This window comes from Gouania willdenowi, chromosome 17 (assembly GCF_900634775.1).
Source record: "Gouania willdenowi chromosome 17, fGouWil2.1, whole genome shotgun sequence".
In the NCBI taxonomy this organism is placed as follows: domain Eukaryota; kingdom Metazoa; phylum Chordata; class Actinopteri; order Blenniiformes; family Gobiesocidae; genus Gouania; species Gouania willdenowi.
The window spans coordinates 13250525-13270480 of record NC_041060.1 but is presented as its reverse complement, the minus strand read 5'-3'; the positions used below and the strand labels follow the sequence as shown (position 1 = coordinate 13270480).

The following is a 19956-nucleotide window of genomic DNA, read 5'->3' as shown; positions in this document are numbered from 1 at the left end:
TTAAATCATTTTAATTAACTGTAAATACTAGTGCAGTGCCCGTAGGAAGTATGTATTGCTATAGAAAAGAGGGAGGTTAAGTAGTTTTTTAATGGATGACCAAATTAGGTTGTGTTTGAAGATGGGACGTCAGGGACATTTGGGTTTGTTGTGAAATGTGTAGAGTGACATGTTTTCATATATTTTGGCTTTTAGCAAGGACACTATGGAGTTGAACCCCATCTATTCCCATTCCAGTTTGTTGTCCTCGCGTATCTGGTGTCAGGTACTGAGTTCACATCGTACTGAGATTGTGTATGCGCGCACATGCGGACTACCAAAAAATGAATTTTTGCTTTAAAAAAATTAATTCATTTTTGTTTATTGTTGTTTTCAAAGTGAACGGACACGTGTTTTATTTGTTTAATGGATTATGTTAGGGTCATAATCTCAGTACGGAGGTAAACTTAGACCGTGACACCAGACCCCTTCAGACCGGAAGAGACTCGGTCCGGACTTGTTTAGTGTAATTAATCCACAGCAGTCAATTTAAAGATACACACGGAATTTGTAAATGTAATGATGTCATCACTGTAGAGGTAGGAGCAATGTTCTCACTGATGACATCATCATGTAGAGCTTGAATGATGACATCATCAAGCGCTAGGACTGATGACATCATCACTGAGTCCGTAGACTCAGGAGGTGGGGTACCCAAACAAATCTGGTGTTGCCCACCCTCATACCAAGCAGCAGCAGCCATGTTGAAAGTCTCAGGTCAATCTAAGCCTGATTTACAGAGATATTTGAGGAAAACACACACAGAGAGACAGAGATGAATTGCTTCTATAGAGAGATACTTAAAATATAATGTTCAATTAAATTCAGTTGTCATCGCATAGCACCCATGTAGCATAAAATATCAAAGATGGCACAACTTGTCAATAATGTGCTTTGTATTTGTAACACAGTGAAACAAACATGATCAAAAAGTAATTCTAGAAGAAAAAAAAATGTGTTCGGATGTTGCCAGAAATATGTGATATCGAAATAGGGTCACGATCCAAAAACGGTTGTAAATCCCATGTTTCTCTGGCTATGAATGAACCGCGGTGTGGCTGATGCTGAGCTGCCTCCAGCATCCTGGCCTCTGAGGGCGGACCGCGTGCTCTGATTGAAGGGGCGGGGCCTGAGGTTCGTCCCTAAAACAAAGCGGCACGGTGACCGCACACACGGTCAGTAGTAGTCAGTGGTCCCAGCGGTCTGTGATACTCAATGGACAGACGAGGTACAGCTGGACTTCCACACATTCCCTAGACTTACTCCACTTCAGGATTCACGTGAACACAAAGACGCGTGTTGAACTTCAACAACAAGTAAAAAGAAACTTCATTTCGACGACAAAACGCGCCCGACGTTTTTAAATGCAACGCTGTCTGATCTATGAGAAAACCATGGCGGCCGAGACGAGGAACGGCGGCCCTTCACTCAACAACAATACCTGCAAAGACCACAGCAGGAGAAAGTTACTGGTCGGAATGGATCTGTTCTGCTTGTTTCTAGGTAAGAGCCCCACTGTTCCCACTGTTCCCACTACGGAGCCCTAACACATTGAGGCTCCATCGTTTCATGATAACTACAACATTAACCATAGAGGTAGAAAAAGTTGTGCTGAGATGTGGTAACTTTTTACATAATGCAGTATTTGGAAAATATTAACATTTAAACTATGATAAATACGTAAATAATAACAAATAAAACCCACGTGACAAAGAAAAAGAGCAATTATTTAACAATATTATGGATATACTATACACATTTTAAAAGTATCTAGTTTTGCCTTTGAAATACAATTTTTCAAACACAGCCATTATGTTTTATACATATTTTATTTCAAGTTTGCCCAGTGTATGTTTTTTTTTTTTTTTTTTCTCCCCTGCATCTTTATTTTAAGTTATTTTGAGTAATTTTCTCGAAAACTGACTCAAACTAAATTTGTATCTTTTCATCATTCTTGTGTTAAAACTGGTTGACATAAGTGATATATAAATTAGTAGTAGATTTTTAATCCTTATTTGTGTAAATATTATCACCGTCTTGGTCTCTGTTTATTGTTTACTGTATGCTTTTTGTGTCTTAATGTTTTTTCCATCTTGTTATAATTTCTTTCTACCTGGAGCCACTATAACAAAAGTTTATAAAAGTATTTCTGATTCTGGTAGATAACTCAAGTTGTTTACTCTGACTTAAAATAGTTCATATGTGGCGTACTTGCACACTTGGTGTCAAAAGTGCAATAAATGCAAAACAGAAATGTCAAACATTATGTCATTAGCTACAAAGAAATAAGGTCTCGCTGGAATATATATATATTTGTTTACATATTGTGCTTTTTTTTTTTTAATGGCTGCAGAAACCATTAATTCATCAAATTTTTTAACTGATTATTCGATTAATCAGAAGAAAAATGCTTCTTGATCTTATTCCATCACTAATAGATTTACATGCCACAAAAATCCTTTTTAGTATGTGTGTTGCAATAAACAAACACAAGAATCTAACACATAAATTTCACTTTGTGATTAAAGGAAACATTTTATATATATATATATATATATATATTGTTGTTGGGTTAAGGGAAAACAATATTGGGATTGTCACGCAAGATTACGTAGCTACATTAGCTACAATATTGGACCCTGAGAAGCCTGTTTAATGGTAAAAATACTATGGAAAAGCAGTACATGGTCCCAAAACATTTGTGAAACCTCAAATTATCACCAACCAGCGAATCTATCGCATGTTTTGCACGATTGGAGATGCTTCTGTCGCGATGTTGGGTTAAGGGAATCTGATGTTTTCAGAATAATAAATAAACCAAGTAATGTTAGACAATAAGGCGTTAGCCAATCTGCCGTTGGCGTGTGATATTTTGAAACTTTTGATGTTTGAGGTTCCTAAAACTCAATAGGTTGGACATGTTTTTCCTTCCATCCCACCTTTAAATGTTGATTTTTAGAGGAAAACTGATTTATTTACTGCTCCAGAAAGGTGACATTTCTTTGGTCTCCAGCCACACCTGCTTGAATTGACTTACTCATTATATTTCCCAGAATGGCAAAATTCCTCTACAGCTGGAATCCCTCTGATGTGAACATCTGGCTATATATACTAGTGGGTGTAATTAAGGGAAACTGGTGAAAAGGTCAGGGCTGAGTGAGTGTCTCCATCATCAGGTCCTGTGGTGTGGAACAGCTGGAGATGTTGGGTTAATGTTGTAATTGTAGGTGAAACGTGTTTTTTTTTTTTTTTTTTTTTTTGGTTGTTGTTTTTTTAAACGGTACTTCAACCCAGAAAGCCTGTTGACGTTAAAAAACTTGTTTTTTATCACCGACATGACCACATGTTTCCATGTATTGTCAGCACATATAAAAATAATCTCAAATGTCATTCTAGATGAAATATATTTAGTCTGGGTTCATTGTTTGTCTCCGTGGAGGGTAAATCCCCAAGAATGGCTGTGCGTGTAGATACCTTTCCACAGAAATGCTTATCAACAAACCAGTAATGTTTTTCTGGCCAACGATGTGGTTTAAATGGAATGACCGCAGGGAGGAAATGGCTTGCAGTGGTTGCTATAATCGCCACTTCTTCATCCTCGCACACACTGATTGTGCTCTCTGATCTCTCAAGCACTCTCATTTTCTCTTCTCCCTGTTGACCACCAGCGCCAGTAAAGATATTGATCATATCAGTCAGTCAAGACTGGATCTAAATCTTGCTAGCAAAGCTGTGCCCTTACCCTGGTTGAGGTGACCAGGTTCAGTTTTTCCTTTAAGCTGAAACAGGTGATTTTTCACATTTTTCAGTTAATCGTCTAATCAGGTAATAAGCCTACACTGCACTGAATAGATGATGGCTTCTGGGTCGCACGTGCACATGCATTCTTGCTTTTTTTATTTGGACAGAATTCTTGTTACTTTTAAGCTCCATTTAGCGGGGAAAACAAAAGAGAGAAATCTAATAAACGGGGGGTTCATATGTGTTAAAGTCTTATGCTGCGTTCACACCAAACTCGTTTCGGGCGTCAAAATTGTGCCTCACGCCCCTAGTTGGACGCTTGTGCTCATTGAATCAGTGCACTTGTCACCAGCGTCGAAGACGCTCTGGACAAGCGTCCAAACATGTTGGGAAGAGAGCGCGTTTAGGGGAGGGGCTTCGCTGTTGCTGATGGTGTTCATACAATGGATTATATTGTGGCGATTAGTTACGTTCATAATTCACCCAGTGACTGTGAAGTGGTGGGGAACATAGTGTTGAGAAGGCGGTGTTTCCGGTTGGATGTATTTTGGTGTGACTCAGTGTGTGCACTGTGATGTTAGAGGGCTATAGAGAAGTGTGGTTGAGTAGAGAATAAAGTTTAGAGTTCCTTGCTGAACACACTGCTTCTGACTCCCATTCATCGGCTCTACATTATTGAGAGAGTGGCTTAGCTTTATTTGCGCCTCGGCGACGTTTCTGGATTCACCAGAGCTGTGCTCGGACGAGAGTTGCTGTCAGCACTACTTCCGTATAGGGGTGTCCCAATCTGATATTGATATTGGATATCGGTCCGATATCAGCCAGAAAACGAATATCGGATTTTATCGGACTGCATCTAAAAGCTCCGATATCATACTCGATCTAAGTTTTTTTTTTTTTTTTTTTTTTTTTTTTTTTTTTTTTAATTTATTTTATTCAATTGTGGAATACTGTAGATATTATGTTGAAGATTAAAATGTATGTAACCAATTGGTTCATAATAAATGGGTCAGTTTTTTTTCATACCTACTGATGCTGACTATTGTTCTCTGTTTGAGTAACATCACTTGATCAAGCCTTTTCTAACATTCCACACTACAAAATAAGTCATGAAAGTATGTATGATTCGTGCTGATATCGTATTGGATCCATATTGGTATCGGCCGATACTCAAGGCTGCAATATCGGTTAGGGGTGGGAATCTCTGGGTACCATACGATGCGACACAAAGCTTGCAATAACGATTATCACGATATGATGATACTGCATATGTCTCAGCTCCCTGTAATTTTATCGACTCTGAGCTATGTACATAGACAGTTCAAATGATTAGTCAGATATATGCATTGGTTCTTGGATGACAGACAAGCAAAAATGCTTCTTTAGCACTTTCAGCCACCAGCTATTCCATGCAAATGATCCAACAGAGCTGCCAGATATGGTTCCTAGATGAAAACTCCAGGGCTTTTGCCTCTGGCCAAAGAGACAGACTTGCAGACAGACAAACAGACTGTGTTCAGGTTGTCTGAGGGCTCCTGTGAGTGAAAAAAAAAAAAAACCCCAACAACAACTGCATCTGTGTTTACACCACAACTACCTCAGACTTGTACATATAGGTTTCTTAGGCAGACAGCGATCCATGCAGGTGGAAAAAGTGTCGTTTGTTTTAAGAGTCTCACTCCGAGGTGTTGGGAAGGCTTTCAGAATAAGTTTGTTGGATTTAATTCAGCATGAATCATGTCGAGGGATTTTAGTTTCCATAAGCTGAAGCTGGGTGGGCGCCCATATTTTTAATAACTTGAATGTGCTTTGACATCATGCAGATAATTCTGTGTTTGCAGTGCTTGCTTGTTTTAAAAGGTGAGGAGAACTACAAGATGATGCTGATGACTTAAAAAACAAAAAAGCTCTCCTGGTTATCACTGTTTGCTTCTCTTTCATATGGGTTGATGAGCTGATGTAAACGACATACGCAGACCTGCTGACTGGTGTTGTCGTTGGCAGGAAAGACTTCAGGCGTATTTATCCCCTTGAATGCTAGATGTGAGAAGAGAGGAAGAGGATGGAATGGGGAAAATCCCAACATGCCGTATTTCAGTGCTGATGCTGCAGTGTTTATACAGATGCAGGGGGTCTGAGTGTGCAGACATGAGAAGTCTCGTCATTCAGTCAGAAAAACAAGATCAGGTTGCAAATGTCTGGTTCAAGCTCAGCTTTTTCTATTTGGTTTCTTAAAATATTCAGTATTTTTTCTCCCTATTCTCCCAATCCATCCATCCCTTCACTATCATAGGGCCTCTGGTTTTCTTTTTCAAAATTTCCCAAATTCCGTGTCAGTGTAACCCCATTTCCATGTCATGTGGCACATTTTTTCGTATCATCATGTTTTCTTGTTTGGTTGACCTTACTGGCTATTAAACTTCCAGTAATTGTACCAAACATGCTTAATAGGGTTAATAGTCAACTATTGTTATTCACTTTAAATGTTATATGTTTCTGGTACGTTGCAATATTGAGATTGTCACGCAAGATTATATAGCTACATTAGGTACAATATTGGACCCTGAGAAGCCTTTTTAATGGTAAAAATACCATGGAATTGCAGTATAATATGGTCCCAAAACATTTGTGAAACCTCAAATTACCACCAACTGGTGACTCTACCTTATGTTTTGCATTATTGGAGATGCTTCTGTCACGATGTGTAACCATAAACTATCACCAGTTCAACTACTACACCAACTTCAACCAGTGCCTTTTCAGATTAGAATGCAGTCATAATAATGTGAACCACTAGTTCACTTGAAATGAAGCTCTGCATTCATTTTCAATCACCGTTACACATAGTGAGATATTTTGAATGTGATTATTGGCAGAATTGGACATATTTGTCCATTTGTCACACTTTCTAAACATTCAATCACCCATGTAAATGCGTAATATTGTCCCAAAACATGCACGTGAGGCATTTCCGTGTCATGTTGGTACCCAATTTTAAATAGAGAGAGAGAAAAGTAAGAAATTGGTCAGATTTCTTTTTTCTGTTTCAAAACATGAATTCCGTATTTTCTGTTCGTTTTCCGTGATCACGTAAAATGAGAAGCCCTACTATTCTCCCTGTCATCCAGCCCTTCCCTATCACCTCTTGCCTTTTGGCTTGTTCTTGGGCCAGTGGATGTGGTGAGGGGCTTTTACAGCTCAAAGCTTTGGGGTTTGATCTTGTTTCACATGGACCAAACCTCTTTGCATCAGCAGTGTTGGGGTTACAACTCCCTGTGGTGGGAACAAATGTGCAGTTCTGCTGCTCATGTCCAGACTACGAGCCAGACAAAAGGATCAGACATTTAGCACCGAGCGCTCAGTAAAGCCTAGTATGTTTTTATAGCAACAGTGCTAATACCCACCCTGCTCATTTATTTTGCTCTGCAACCGTATATATTTGTTTGAAGAAGGAGCGCAAGAGTGAGAAAGTTAATAATGTGAATCCTGCTGAATGTGGAATGAAAGCCAGCAGTTTGGAGTTCCCAGTAAAATGAAGAAACGTGTCTGTAACCTGAGCTCAACTCAGCTGGACCTTCAAAGGCCAATGTCAACCATGTCTGTGACTTAAGGGAAATAAGGGAGTTTTAGGGTCCCAGCATCCACTCAGACATGTATTGACCTTTGGTTTGAGAAATAAAAACCCTCGGAATCATCCACCTTCCACAACACCACTACCATTCAGTCTGCTTACTTTGTCGACACACTGCAAGATTATTCCAAGCGGGACATGAAAGCCAAATGTCCCCTTTGAAGTGAATAGAAAGTGTGTTTTCCAACATCTTTCAGAGATTTGAGGTCTCTCCTGGGTACTACGTCCACTCTCAAATATCAAAGGACTACACTCAAGCTTTTTTAGTAAATGGGAGGAAATGAGCTCTGCTTTCTGGCTCTAGTCACACTATGCTTGCTGTCGGGTAATAAATAAGATCTTTCTGCCACTACAAGTGGCATAAGACACCAAATCGATCAGAGCCAATCCCCCCTCCCAAGCAGTCGGGCAGAAAGCCATTTAAAGTGTACTTGAACGTGTCGGCTGTGTGTGTGTGTGTGCATTTTAGTCGTCAGTTGGCAGCTCAAAACCTACTACACAATGAATGTTACCTTTGAACCAGTCAAACCCTTTATCCCCTTTAAAACAAGATGTTTAAGATCAAAACAGGGATGGAGGCTTTGATTTTGTTAGCATCAGAGATCTTGACAAAAAGTGACTGATTTGGTTTCAAATCTCTACATGTTGTTAGAGAACCTCTTCTGTTAAAGCCAGCTTGGGATACAAAATGTGACACATACTGTGAATGTGAATACATCAACTAATGTGGGATGATGTAAGGATAATAACGGTGAGTGTGTCCTTGTATGTACACTGTAATGTCTTTTAAAAACTGTTGTATATTCATCTTATCTACCTGTACTTGAGTATTTCTGAGTGCAGGTTTCAATTATTTATGAATGCTTCTTTTTGTACTTGCAGCAAAATCTGAGAAATAGCTGTAAGTAAACTATAAGTCACTCAGTAAGGAGTGTTGAATAAAGCCGAATGAAAAGTGTTGGCGAGTAGAGTTTAACCAACTTCGAAGACACAAATGAAATCAGAATCAGATGTACTTTATTTATCCCAGAAGGAAATTACTTGCGTCACAGAGGCTTGAGAATTATTGCAAATGAAAAGAATAAACACTAAACAAAGAAAACTTACATAATTAAGAAAGACTGTTAAATAAATACAAGTGCCACATTACAGTAGATAAAATAAAAATGAAATAATACTGATAAAACGGAACAACAAAATATGTTAAAGCCTGAGTTTTTTTTTTTTTAATTAAATGCTTTATCAAACATTGTATCTACATTTCTTATTTATATAAACACCATAAAGGGTTTTCAAACCATTTCACTTCTTACTAAATAATTTTTTTTCTTTTTTAATCATGTGAATAGACGATGTTTAAAGATATGAATTGTTCAGTAACCTCCAGATATGTGTGGACAACTGGACACGGTCTCTCTCTATCTTTACCTTTGCTCATGTCATTTGCTCCACCACACAGTTGTGCTAGTGGCTGTGTTTTTGTACAAACCTCCATTCCCGCCGTACCGGAGAGGATTCTTCTGCAGTGACGACAGCATCAGGCTGCCCTATAAGAGCAGCACAGTGTCCACCACTGTACTGGCAGCTGTGGGTGTCACTGTGCCCGTGGTCTCAGTAAGTCCTGGTGAGGTGGAGCAAGAGAACACGAGGAGAACATGTGAGAGCACTCCATTCATCGGTGGTTAAACAAGACACCAAAATACCTCTTAAAAGACACAAGTGGTTCAGCAGGCACAGTTCACTTGGTGATTCATTTGACCTAACTGTCAACTCTGTTTAAATATTTATTGAAAGGTTGAGAACTTCCATTTAAACTGAAGAACCAGCGCTAGATTTGCTTCTGCCTTTATTATTTGAAGCTGCTGGAGACGATAACTTTTTATCAGATAAATCCATAGTGTAGGCCTCATAGATCAATAAATCATAAATCATTTGCTCGAAAAAAAGATGTAAAAGGTTAAAATTGCCGCTTGAAAGTTTGTTTTGATCGCCACTGTAAACACTCTCTCTTATTGACATTATCGGAAAAGGTTTGCACGTTGCATTGTGGGATGTGGAGTCCCGTAGACTCCACATCCCTTTTTTTTTACGGAAATTGGTACCAGGTAGTTTAAAAAAAAAAAGTACCAAATTCGGTACTCATCCTTCCTCATATGATCAGATCGGTGATCGTTTTTTTAAACTCGCTGATGGGTGATCAGCCAAAAATCCTGATTGTGTAAAGCCCAGTAAGAATAAAGTGTAAACACTTCTATACATCCATTTGCAAAACTCCACATCCCACAATGTCAATAAGAGTTTTTACAGTCGAGGTCAGAACAAACTTTCGAGTGGCAATTTCAGCCTCTAATATCGTTTTATTAATATTAGATTTATTGATCTCTGAGGCCTACACTGTCTTTATCTGATTAAAAAATGTTAATGTTCAGCAGCTTTAAATTTATTTATTTTTTCTATCACACTCCTGGATCAAACTGTTGGAAGCGTTCATATTATACCTAAGAGGGTAGGTATTTGTAATACATTTGTAACCATTAGAAATGTGAGTAAAACCACAGCATTTTTCACTACAATCTTCTCGTCTTTACTCACGGATTAAATTTCATCCCATTTAGTCAAAACAAAACAATTTGCTAGTTAATTATAGTCTAACTGCCCTTGGGCTTGAGGGATTGTTTTTCCTGTAAACATGTATAATTAGGGCTTTTAGGGCTAATTTTGAGCTCATGCTATTTGTCATTATTAAGAGAATGAGAGAAGTTTCAAAGCCAAAATACAAGCTATGTGACATTAGAGAATAGTACTGAAAGAAATAGTAAATGACCTGTTTCAGGGTAGAGTTGACATCATCTGCTCTCATCAAGCTGAAAGCTACCTTTATTATTCTTTAATAAGAAAACCTAAGTCCTGCTGAGCCTTTTTTTACTGCCTTTGGACAAAAGAAAACCTTAGAATGAATGAAGCTGGTCCCAGATGTTCCCTCATCGCCTCTCGCTCCAGACCTCTGACCTCCGTTATTTGCGTGTCATTAACCCTGCACCTCCATCTCTCTCCCCCTCACCCACCCACCCCCCCTTACCCCCTGTTCTCTTCATCCTCTCCACGCCATTCGCCGCACCCTCTCACTAGCCGGCCTGCCTTTCCTGGTCATTGAGACCAGCGCTGTTCAGCCGTACCGTAGAGGGTTTTACTGCGACGACGAGGCCATCAAGTACCCGGCCAAAAATGGAGACACCATTAGCGACAGTGTGCTTAGCACCGCTGGCATTCTAATCACCATCCTGTCTGTAAGTCACCTCACTCTGACCACTAATGTCATCATCACCTCTTTCATTGTAGCAGCTTTCACACTTACTAGCAGCACTTGTATGTTGTGAGGATTGCAGTGTTTACTATATGTGACTATATAACTGTTGTTTTTTTCTTCCCCATGAAAGTTACTGTGGAATTCTACAAACCTATGAATACACTGTTGGTTATTTTTTCATGTATAAATGCTAGTCACAAAATACATTGAGTAGACTACAGATGAGCACTGGTGAGCTGCTGTGAGGTTTTCTTTCCCTGTGCAATAGTCAATAATGTGACTAAGATATGCCAAGTTTGTTGAAACTCCTGAGAGAAAACACTGAGTGAGTTAAACTGCCTCCTAGCCGGCCTCAAACAACATATTTTGATACGCGTTTGCCTCAACTCTGAGCCATAAGCAAAAAAGGATTCTTTGTCTGTCCTCATAGAGGATTGTGTAGGTTCTTGTTTTGTTGCTAATAATTCATGTTAAAAGCTTCTGGTGAACACGGTGTCAAAAGTTTAAATTCCACGTGTTTGACAAAATTGTCATGTGAAACGTTTCTTTACCCAAAAAGGAAGACCGTGATTTTTTTAATTAATTTTTTTGCTGCATTTTTGTTCTGGTTTGTTTGACATTCTCCGTGAAGACATTCAACTTCAGCCAGATTCTGATCTTTCTGTGTCAACCCCAAATTAAACATCATCCACCATTGTTTTTGCCACAACTTCCAGTTTGTGAAAATCCCCAAAATGTGTTGGGAAGTCACTTTGGCAATGATTTTGGAGGCAAACACAATAAATCATGGTAAGAATGAAGGAAAAACACTACTATGCATCCGTCAATGGGACTTCACATCCCACAATGCAATGTGCAAAACTTTTCCAATAACGTCAATAAACCAAGTGTTGACAGTGGAGATGAAAACAAACTTTAGAGAGAGAATCTTTTTTTTCTTCGGCAAATGACCTTCCTTTGATTAATTGATCGATGAGGCCTACACTGTTTATTTCTTATTAGAATTTTTACATCTCCAGCAGCTTTACTTGTACATTTTCCATTTGTGTGCAGAAACGTGGAACATTATCATTGCACATGTTTCATGCAACGTTTAAAAGTCCATCCCCTACGTTAGTCTTGGATCAGCACCCTATTGCCTGCGGTGTTGTCACCTATCAGGCTGACCCCCACAAAGAAAAAAAAAAACAAACATTAGACCTTATTATCTCACCCCCAAGCAGCCAAAACAGACTTCAGCCAGGCTTGGGGCCATTAAGGTGGCTTTTATGGTGAGACGAACTGCTGGCTCTGTAATTATGGTTGACGCAACAGTTGTTTGGTTTAATACTTCAATTGGCAGGGTGAAGAATGTGGTAAAGACCCAAACGTCAGCCTTTTTTCCCTTTTCCACAATAAGACTTGCCCAAAGCTTTTCTCCCCATGAGGCATTGAGGAATACCATTGTGTTTCGTGGATGAGGACTCTAATATTGGCTAATTCAATGCTTCGCTGCCCACTCGACAAAGAGGAGAAAAGCAGGCTTTATGTTGCATGTAATTAATCTTTATTTATGTAGGAAGAAAAAGAAAATGCATCATTGATGTCATTTAGTATAAAAAAAACCCCACTGGCTTCAGTACTTTACAGCATTACTGCAATAAGTTAAAGCAGGGATTCTCAAGCCCACGACAGACAAAATAAAGGTGCCAGAGACTGGGGGACCCCCACTGTATGAACATTGAAGAACAGTCATGTGGAAACAGGGCCATCTATAAGGGAGAATAAAGGGGAGAGTGTTTTGGGGCCCATCCATAGAGTCAGCAAAATGATGATTCATTGTTCTATGAATCTGTGATAACCACATTTACTGTATTTATTTATCTGAATAATATCCACTGTTAGACAGGATGTTTATTATTTGTGCCCTAATATATACTAATCTTAAAGATGTAAATCCTTGTTTTAAACAATAAAACAAGTTAAAAGTGACAAAAATTGGTGGATAAGGTGGTGAAATGGGATTTTAAAAACCACAGAAATTGGTTAAAAGTTGGAAATTAGTGGACAAAACCTACAAAAAATGTGTTAAAAAGGGTTCATTGTGTCAATATTGGAATATTTGGTTTATACTGGCAATAATTTGGCATGACAAATGTTGAATGTGGTTAAATTGGCAAAAATAAGTATGAAATATGGTGAAGAGGTTAAAAGTAACAATATTTGGGTCAACATATGCAACATTAAGTGGAAAAGTGGTGGAATGGGTTTATAAGTGCTGAAAATGTCTTGAAAGTGGAAACTATTTGCAGAAAAGACATTTAAATTTGATGGCGAAGTGGCAGACTTCAGAAATGTGATCAAAATATTCTTAGTTTCCTTAAGGCATCTGACAACCCCTTTTCTGTGTCTCGTAACTCCATATAGGGTCCTGACTCCAAGGTTGAGAAGCCCAGAGTTAAAGCATTCACCACAAAGAACCACATGTTCATTCCATATTGCTTGTTTCCCATGGAATCAGCTGTGTTGTATGACTGGCTCTAAAGGCCCGAATGGTGGAAACGCAGTCGTCTATCAGCTCATTAAATCTCCTGTGGGGGGGGTTTGACCCTCTGCTCAAATGTGACTTCTACCATCAGCCCCAGGTTTCTCAGCCCCCATGAAAGAATGTCTGATGAAAGATAGATACTAACATGGACACAGTCAGATGTCCCCCCCTCGGTGAAACCGGAGACGTTTGAGTGAGACAGACGGCGCAGGGAAAAACAAACGTACCCCCGACGTGCGCCGGGTTGAGTCTGGCCACTAAAATCAGACATGTCGCTTAGCTCAGCGGTTCTCCTGATTAGAACCAGCAGTGCCCCCCCTGCACGCCCCCCCCACTCCTCCTTATTCTTCTTCCACTCACGTCTTCATTCCTTTGCAAAATTTTAACTTCTCTCCTTTGTTGAACTTTGTTCTGATTAATTCGGTGCATTTCCAACATTTTTCTGTCCCCGTTTTCTTCCTGTAACTGAACTATTCTCCTTTCTTCACCCCCTGGCCTCTCCTGTTTTAGTTTTTATTACCTGCTTGGAGAAAACCAGAGAGAAAAATGAGTAGAGGGTTGGGAAGGTACCCAGCTGTTTTAAGTTATAGGTGTGCCCCTCCAGTGCGTCCTAACTGCCAATCATTGCAGTCCAACTTTAGTTTTTGGGTAATGGGTACACTCACTAAAAACCAGTACATTTTATCACTGTTTTCTCTCAGGAAAAGAATGGTACAGGTACACAGTTTTATCAACATTTCTTGATCCTGGTCTCAACATTTCATTTTGACACTATAGGAAGTCAGGAACCCCTAAAGAGTCACAGATTATTTGCTTGAAAAAAGATGTAAAAGGTTGAAATTTTCATCTCTATCGTAAGCACTTGCATTTTTTACATTGTCCGGAAAAGTTTTGCACATTGCATTGTGGGACGTCGAGTCCCGTAGACTGGTGTATTGAAGTGTTTTTACTTCTTACCGTGATTTCTTGGAGACAAGGAGGACCCTTTTTGTTCTAAATTGTTCCTGGTTTTTCCCATGATAACAAAACAAGACATTCAATTTCGACCTGATTAGGATGTTTGTGTGAACCCCAAAAATAAACATCCGCCATTGATTTGCCATGACCTTGTCTGTGAAGACACCAGAAATGTGCTGGGGAGTCACTCAGTTTATGCTAAGAATTAAGAAAAACACTTCTGTACATACAGTATGTCTAAGGGACTCCACAAATTAAGGCTTTATGGTGAAGATCAAAACAAAGAGTGGCTATTTCAACATTTTACTTTAGTTTTTTTTTTTTGGGGAAATTATTTATTTATTTATTGATCAACGACCTTCACTATGTCTTCATCTAATAAATGAAACAGTCTCCAGCAGCTTTAAGGTAATAAAAATCCATATGGGAATAGGATTATGTTTTACCCACGGTGCTCTTTAAACATGTGAATAAAATAATAATAATAATAATAATAATACGGCTTTTGCTTTACTCTCCCTTCAGATCATTATTGGTGAAAGCTACAGGATCTACTTCCTGAGCGAAGGATCCAAGTCGTTCGTGGGGAACCCCTACATCTCCGCTCTGTACAAGCAGGTGGGCGTGTTCGTCTTCGGCTGTGCCATCAGCTTGTCCTTCACGGACATCGCCAAAGTGTCGGTGGGCCGACTGCGACCTCACTTCCTCGACGTATGCCAGCCTGACTTCACCAAAATCAACTGCTCTCTGGGTTATATCACCAACTACCAATGTCAGGGGTTGGAGAGCAAAGTTCAGGAGGCCAGGTATTGGAAACCAGCATCTAAAACCAGACATGGGCAACTGGCAGCTGTGGTACTCGGTCTAATTTTAAGTGGCCCCCAAAGCAAATGTGCAAAATGACTCCAAAAACAAGTCATACAATAAAACTTACAGCAGCTTGGAATGGTGTTGCAACACAAAAAAAAAATAGAAAAACTCTAAAATCTTAAATACATTACTAACACACATCTACTTAAAATGAGGTTAAAAGCATATATATACAGGGTTAAGTACAGCAGTGCAAAGTCTACATAGTGCAACAGTGCAATTCATGTTTTTTTTGGACAGCAAAAATGCACAAAATGACTCCAAAAATACATACAATTTGAGAAATATATACAAAATAACAACAGAAACCAACTATATCTCAAAAACAACATGAAATTGTACAAAATATACAACAACAAAAAGACACTTTCAAAATAAACCAAACGCTATGTTCTGTCCTGTATCAATGCTCCGATTGGTCATCATTCTCAATACTGATATAGATATTGATAATGTGGCCCTCGGATCAGACAAATACATTTTTCAGGCTAATTTTGTGCGGCCTCTAAATGCATAAAATGGCTCCATAAGCACGCCACAAAACTGCTAAAGTACACAGAAATGGCCAAAATACACACAAAGACTCCCAAACCTTCAACACAAAAGCACAATAACAAAATGTACAGATGCTTTAAGGCAACACAAAACATTGGAAAAAAAAAAAAAAAAAAGCAAAAACGGAACATTTGCAAGATTTGAAAAAGGGATAAAAGAAGAAAAGCTTTAAAATTTGAACCCCTTAAAAATAGACAAAAATACTCCAAAGGCACGTAGATGACTACAAACGGATATTGAAAAATGTACAAAACAATAATCATACAAAGATATACGTAATTGTGGGAAAATTTACAGAAAAACAATACACAAAGTCCTAATACATTGCTGAAAAATATACATGATGATAGTCTCATTGTTGATGATATTTTAACATTGACTTTTGTTCCTCAGGAAGTCTTTCTTTTCTGGACATGCTTCCTTCTCCATGTACACTATGTTGTATTTAGTGGTGAGTTTTTCTCCATTCATTCTTGTTTAAATCCTTTACATTGTTTACTCAAACATTGTGTTTTTCCCTCTAGTTTTACTTACAGTCTCGCTTCACGTGGCATGGCGCTCGCCTCCTGCGACCTTTGACCCAGTTCACCCTTGTCATGATGTCGTTCTACACCGGCTTGTCGCGTGTTTCTGACCACAAGCATCACCCGTCAGATGTCGTGGCCGGCTTTGTACAGGGAGCCTTGGTGGCCTACTGCATAGTAAGCAGTTATCGGAGTTTCAATTGTTTAAACCAGGGGTTTTCAACCTTGGGGGTCAGGACCCCATTTCGGGTCGCGAAACACTGGGGGGGGGGGACGCCAGACGCCTTCAAGAAACTAAGATTTGAGCCCATTTTTGCTTATTTTTACCCTTTTTCTGCAAGTACACCAAATTTGCCATGTATTTTAACCTATTTTCATCACTTTCTTGCCATATTTTGCTCTTTTTAATGCATTTTTGCTACATTACTTTCATTTCTGCCACTTCTCCATCCTCATTTAAAAACCCTTTCCACCACTTTTCCCACCTAATGTTGCATATGTTGAACCAATATTGTTACTTTTAACTTCTTTTCACCGTATTTCATGCTTATTTTTGCCAATTTAACCAATTGTAATGCCCATTATTTGCCAGTTTAAACTAATTTGAACCTGTTAAAGTTTTTTATCACTTTTTCTGCCACTCTAATTTGCAGCTTTTAACCATTTTCTGTGGTTTTTAAAATTCCATTTCACCACCTTTTCCACCATTTTTGGTCACTTTTAACCCATTTTGTTTCTGATTAAAACAAGGATTTACATCTTCAAGATGACTATATACGAGTGCGCAAATAACACTAAACTTCTTGGATAACGGTTTATATTATTATTAGTTTATGTTATAGATAAATAAATAAATGTGGTTATCACAGATTCATAGAACAATGTATCATCATTTTGCTTGATTTTATGGATGGACCCCAAAAATCTTTCCCCTTTATTCCCCCTTATAGATGACCCACATGACTGTTCTTTAATGTTCATGTCTGTGTTCAACCACCTTCAGATACAGTGGGGGTCCTCGGACTCTGGACCCTTTATTTTGGGGGTCACAGGTTGAAAAGGTTGAGAACCACTGGTTTAAAAGTACCTTAATCTAACTTAGATTTTGTATTGGAAAATGGCATTTTGCACTGTTCAAATGTTAAACTCGTCTTTTCTGTTTTCTCACAGGTTTATTTTGTATCAGATTTGTTCAAGACCAAAGGTCGACGCTCCATTTTGTCGCCGACCCCAGTGAAGAAAGATCTTGTTCCTGTCGCAGACATCAGAGAGCGAAGCAACCATCTCATCGTGGCATAATGCAAAAAAACAAAAACTACCTGATTGTACCCTACATATTAAAGCCTTAACCTGTGCCATTTTTTCTTTTTTTTTTTTTTGAAGTATTTTCTAACCGGCACATGTGAACAGTGGCTTAAAATTCACTCAGACAAATATCTCGGATGATGTGCAGAAGCTGTGGAAAACTGTCAAGCTTTCTTCATGGAAATGTTGACGGCTTTTTTTCCTCCTGACAGTGTCACAGTTGAAGTGTATTGTGGAACATGGAGATGATCCTAATGCTTTTCCACACTGAAAGGGACGGTAGTTCCTGGCTGATGCAGACTGTGTTGCAATGCTGGGCTTGTTCCATGAGCCCAGTATACACAGAAATCAAACACGAATGGCAGCTGTCAAACCAAGACGTGCACAGCTTTTTGTGAATCCTCCCTCAGCCACTCACAGTGTGACTAACAAATCATAACAAGAAAACAAATTCCTTGATTACAGGAAGGATTTCGTAGGTGACAAACGTGTGATTTTAACTTTTTTTTTTTTTTTCACAGCACTACTTTAGCCAAACTCAGTATCATTTCTCACCACTTGAATGACCTGAAGTGATGCTTTAAGCATTTATTGTGTGCGTTTTGTATTGTTCTTGTCCAAAAAAAAAAAAAGTGTGCATACTCTTACAGTGTTGGAATGTTTCGAGTGAAAGTTTTGGATGTGGGCCTCCTTCTGCTGGCTAGGGCGAGCCCCCCACTGAGCCATTTAATGAAATGACTGTTATACGTACAAAAGGCGGGTGCTCGTAAATGTTTGGTGTGTTTTTCCATGTATCTGTGTCCATGTGGTTGAGATCTTTTCTTTAAGTGTGTCTAAATGTCAAAGCTATATCAGTCACTGTTTTTACTCAACCAAAACATTCATACGGAGCCTTCAGCCACATAACAGTAAAGTTAAACCTCACAAAGCTAGTACAGAAGCACATACATGTTAGACTTAATAGCGTCGACTAAGACGACGAGGCTGTTTGGAAGCTCTGCGTAGTAATACTGCAACTTAAAGATTACTTGTGTACTTATAGCTTTAAATGTAAACTTTTTTTTTTCCTGTACAATAAAATAAGACCACTGACTAATAACTCGCCACAGTTTGAAATCACTCAGATATACTGATTCCACGCTGTTATTAGCTTGTGGAAGCACATTAGCTAAGCTTGTCAAACATCTACATGTTGCCTTATGTTAAGTGAAGCTGTACCATGTGCAGGTTTACTGTGACTTTGGGTTTAGACCTGTGTAAACCATTGAACATTGCTGCTCCAATAGGCAAAGCTTAGCAAGTTGGAATAAATGTTATTTTTCAACAAAACTGTTAAATTGGAAGGTGTTTTTTTTTATATATATATTAAAAAAAATTTGGTATTTTTGTAGGAGTGTAAGGTTTTGTATGTAAATGTCTCCAATAAAATACAAATGAATAAAATAGCCAGTGTTGAGTGTTCTTTATTTAATTTATGTATTATTTTTGAGGGGGGGTGGTTACCTCCGTAAAGGAAAATTTAAGATTTGGAACAAATTTTAACCAAAACAAGACCTTACTCAATGGACTCAATACATTATAGCAGATCAATATTCTGATTCTGGATCAGTTTCAAAAAGAGAGAAATCCATTTCGCTCATCATTGACAATATTTCAATATGTCATATCAATTTGACTCTGTTGTGTGGCTGGTTTCTCAATTTTCCCACCAAGTTTCATTAGGATCGGATCCCGATTACACATTTTATTGCAATTTTTCAAAGGAGAAAAAAGGGGATTCCCATATATTTGGACCTATTGTCATAAATGTCTCTCCAGCAGGGATGGGCAACTTTGATCACAGCAGGGGGCACAAACATGTTTTTTCTCTGAGCTAAGGGCCACATTATGCACATTCATGTTATTTTTAGAATAATTACCCATATGAGCATCAATACAGGAAAAAAAAAAACCCAACAGATTTGTGTATTTGCTGTATTTTGTTTTGAATTTTTAGTCATATTGTGTGTTTTTAGATTCATTTTGTGTATTTTTTGATCAATTTGGGAATTTTTGCTGTCAATTTGTGTGTATTTTGAGACGTGTATTTTTGTTATTTGGTGTGTTATTTTTCTGTCTGAAAATTTGCTGCCGATTTGTGCATTTTTGGAGTCATCATCTATTTTTATTGGTGTGTGTGTGTGTGTGTTTTTCTGTCGTTCTGCACGTTTGTTGGTATTTTTTTCTTTCCATGAAGTCATTTTGTGTGTTGTTTTGTGTGTTTGTGATCATTTGTGTGTGTATGTATGTATGGTTGTATGTTTTATGAATCATTTTAGTCGTGTGCTTTAGTTGACATTGTGCATTTTGCTTCATTACGTGTGTTTTTTGAGTTATTTTCTGTTTGCTTTAAAGTGTGAATTATCATTAAGATCACAGATCTAGATAACTGCCAGTATCTGGCAAAGAGGATATTTGGCGCTTGTTGGTGAAGGTTTTCTGTTCTCTGAGTGCTCTTGTT

The 19956-nt window shown here is 38.5% G+C and overlaps 1 protein-coding gene across 2 annotated transcripts; it reads left to right on the top strand.

Moving 5' to 3' along the window:
- Positions 1 to 1203: 1203 nt before the first annotated feature.
- On the top strand, positions 1204 to 19329 carry LOC114479751 (phospholipid phosphatase 3-like). Of its 2 annotated transcripts, none has more exons than XM_028473594.1 (6): positions 1204 to 1542; positions 8871 to 9025; positions 14728 to 15008; positions 16021 to 16078; positions 16152 to 16328; positions 17322 to 19329. In XM_028473594.1, the coding sequence occupies exons 1-6, from the start codon at positions 1404 to 1406 to the stop codon at positions 17448 to 17450; spliced, it is 939 nt and encodes a 312-aa protein (XP_028329395.1). In that variant the 5' UTR covers positions 1204 to 1403; the 3' UTR covers positions 17451 to 19329. The 2 variants fall into 2 exon arrangements, with proteins under 2 accessions (XP_028329395.1, XP_028329394.1); XM_028473593.1 differs by lacking the exon at positions 8871 to 9025 and adding an exon at positions 10541 to 10698 and having other exon boundaries at positions 1404 to 1542.
- Positions 19330 to 19956: the final 627 nt, after the last annotated feature.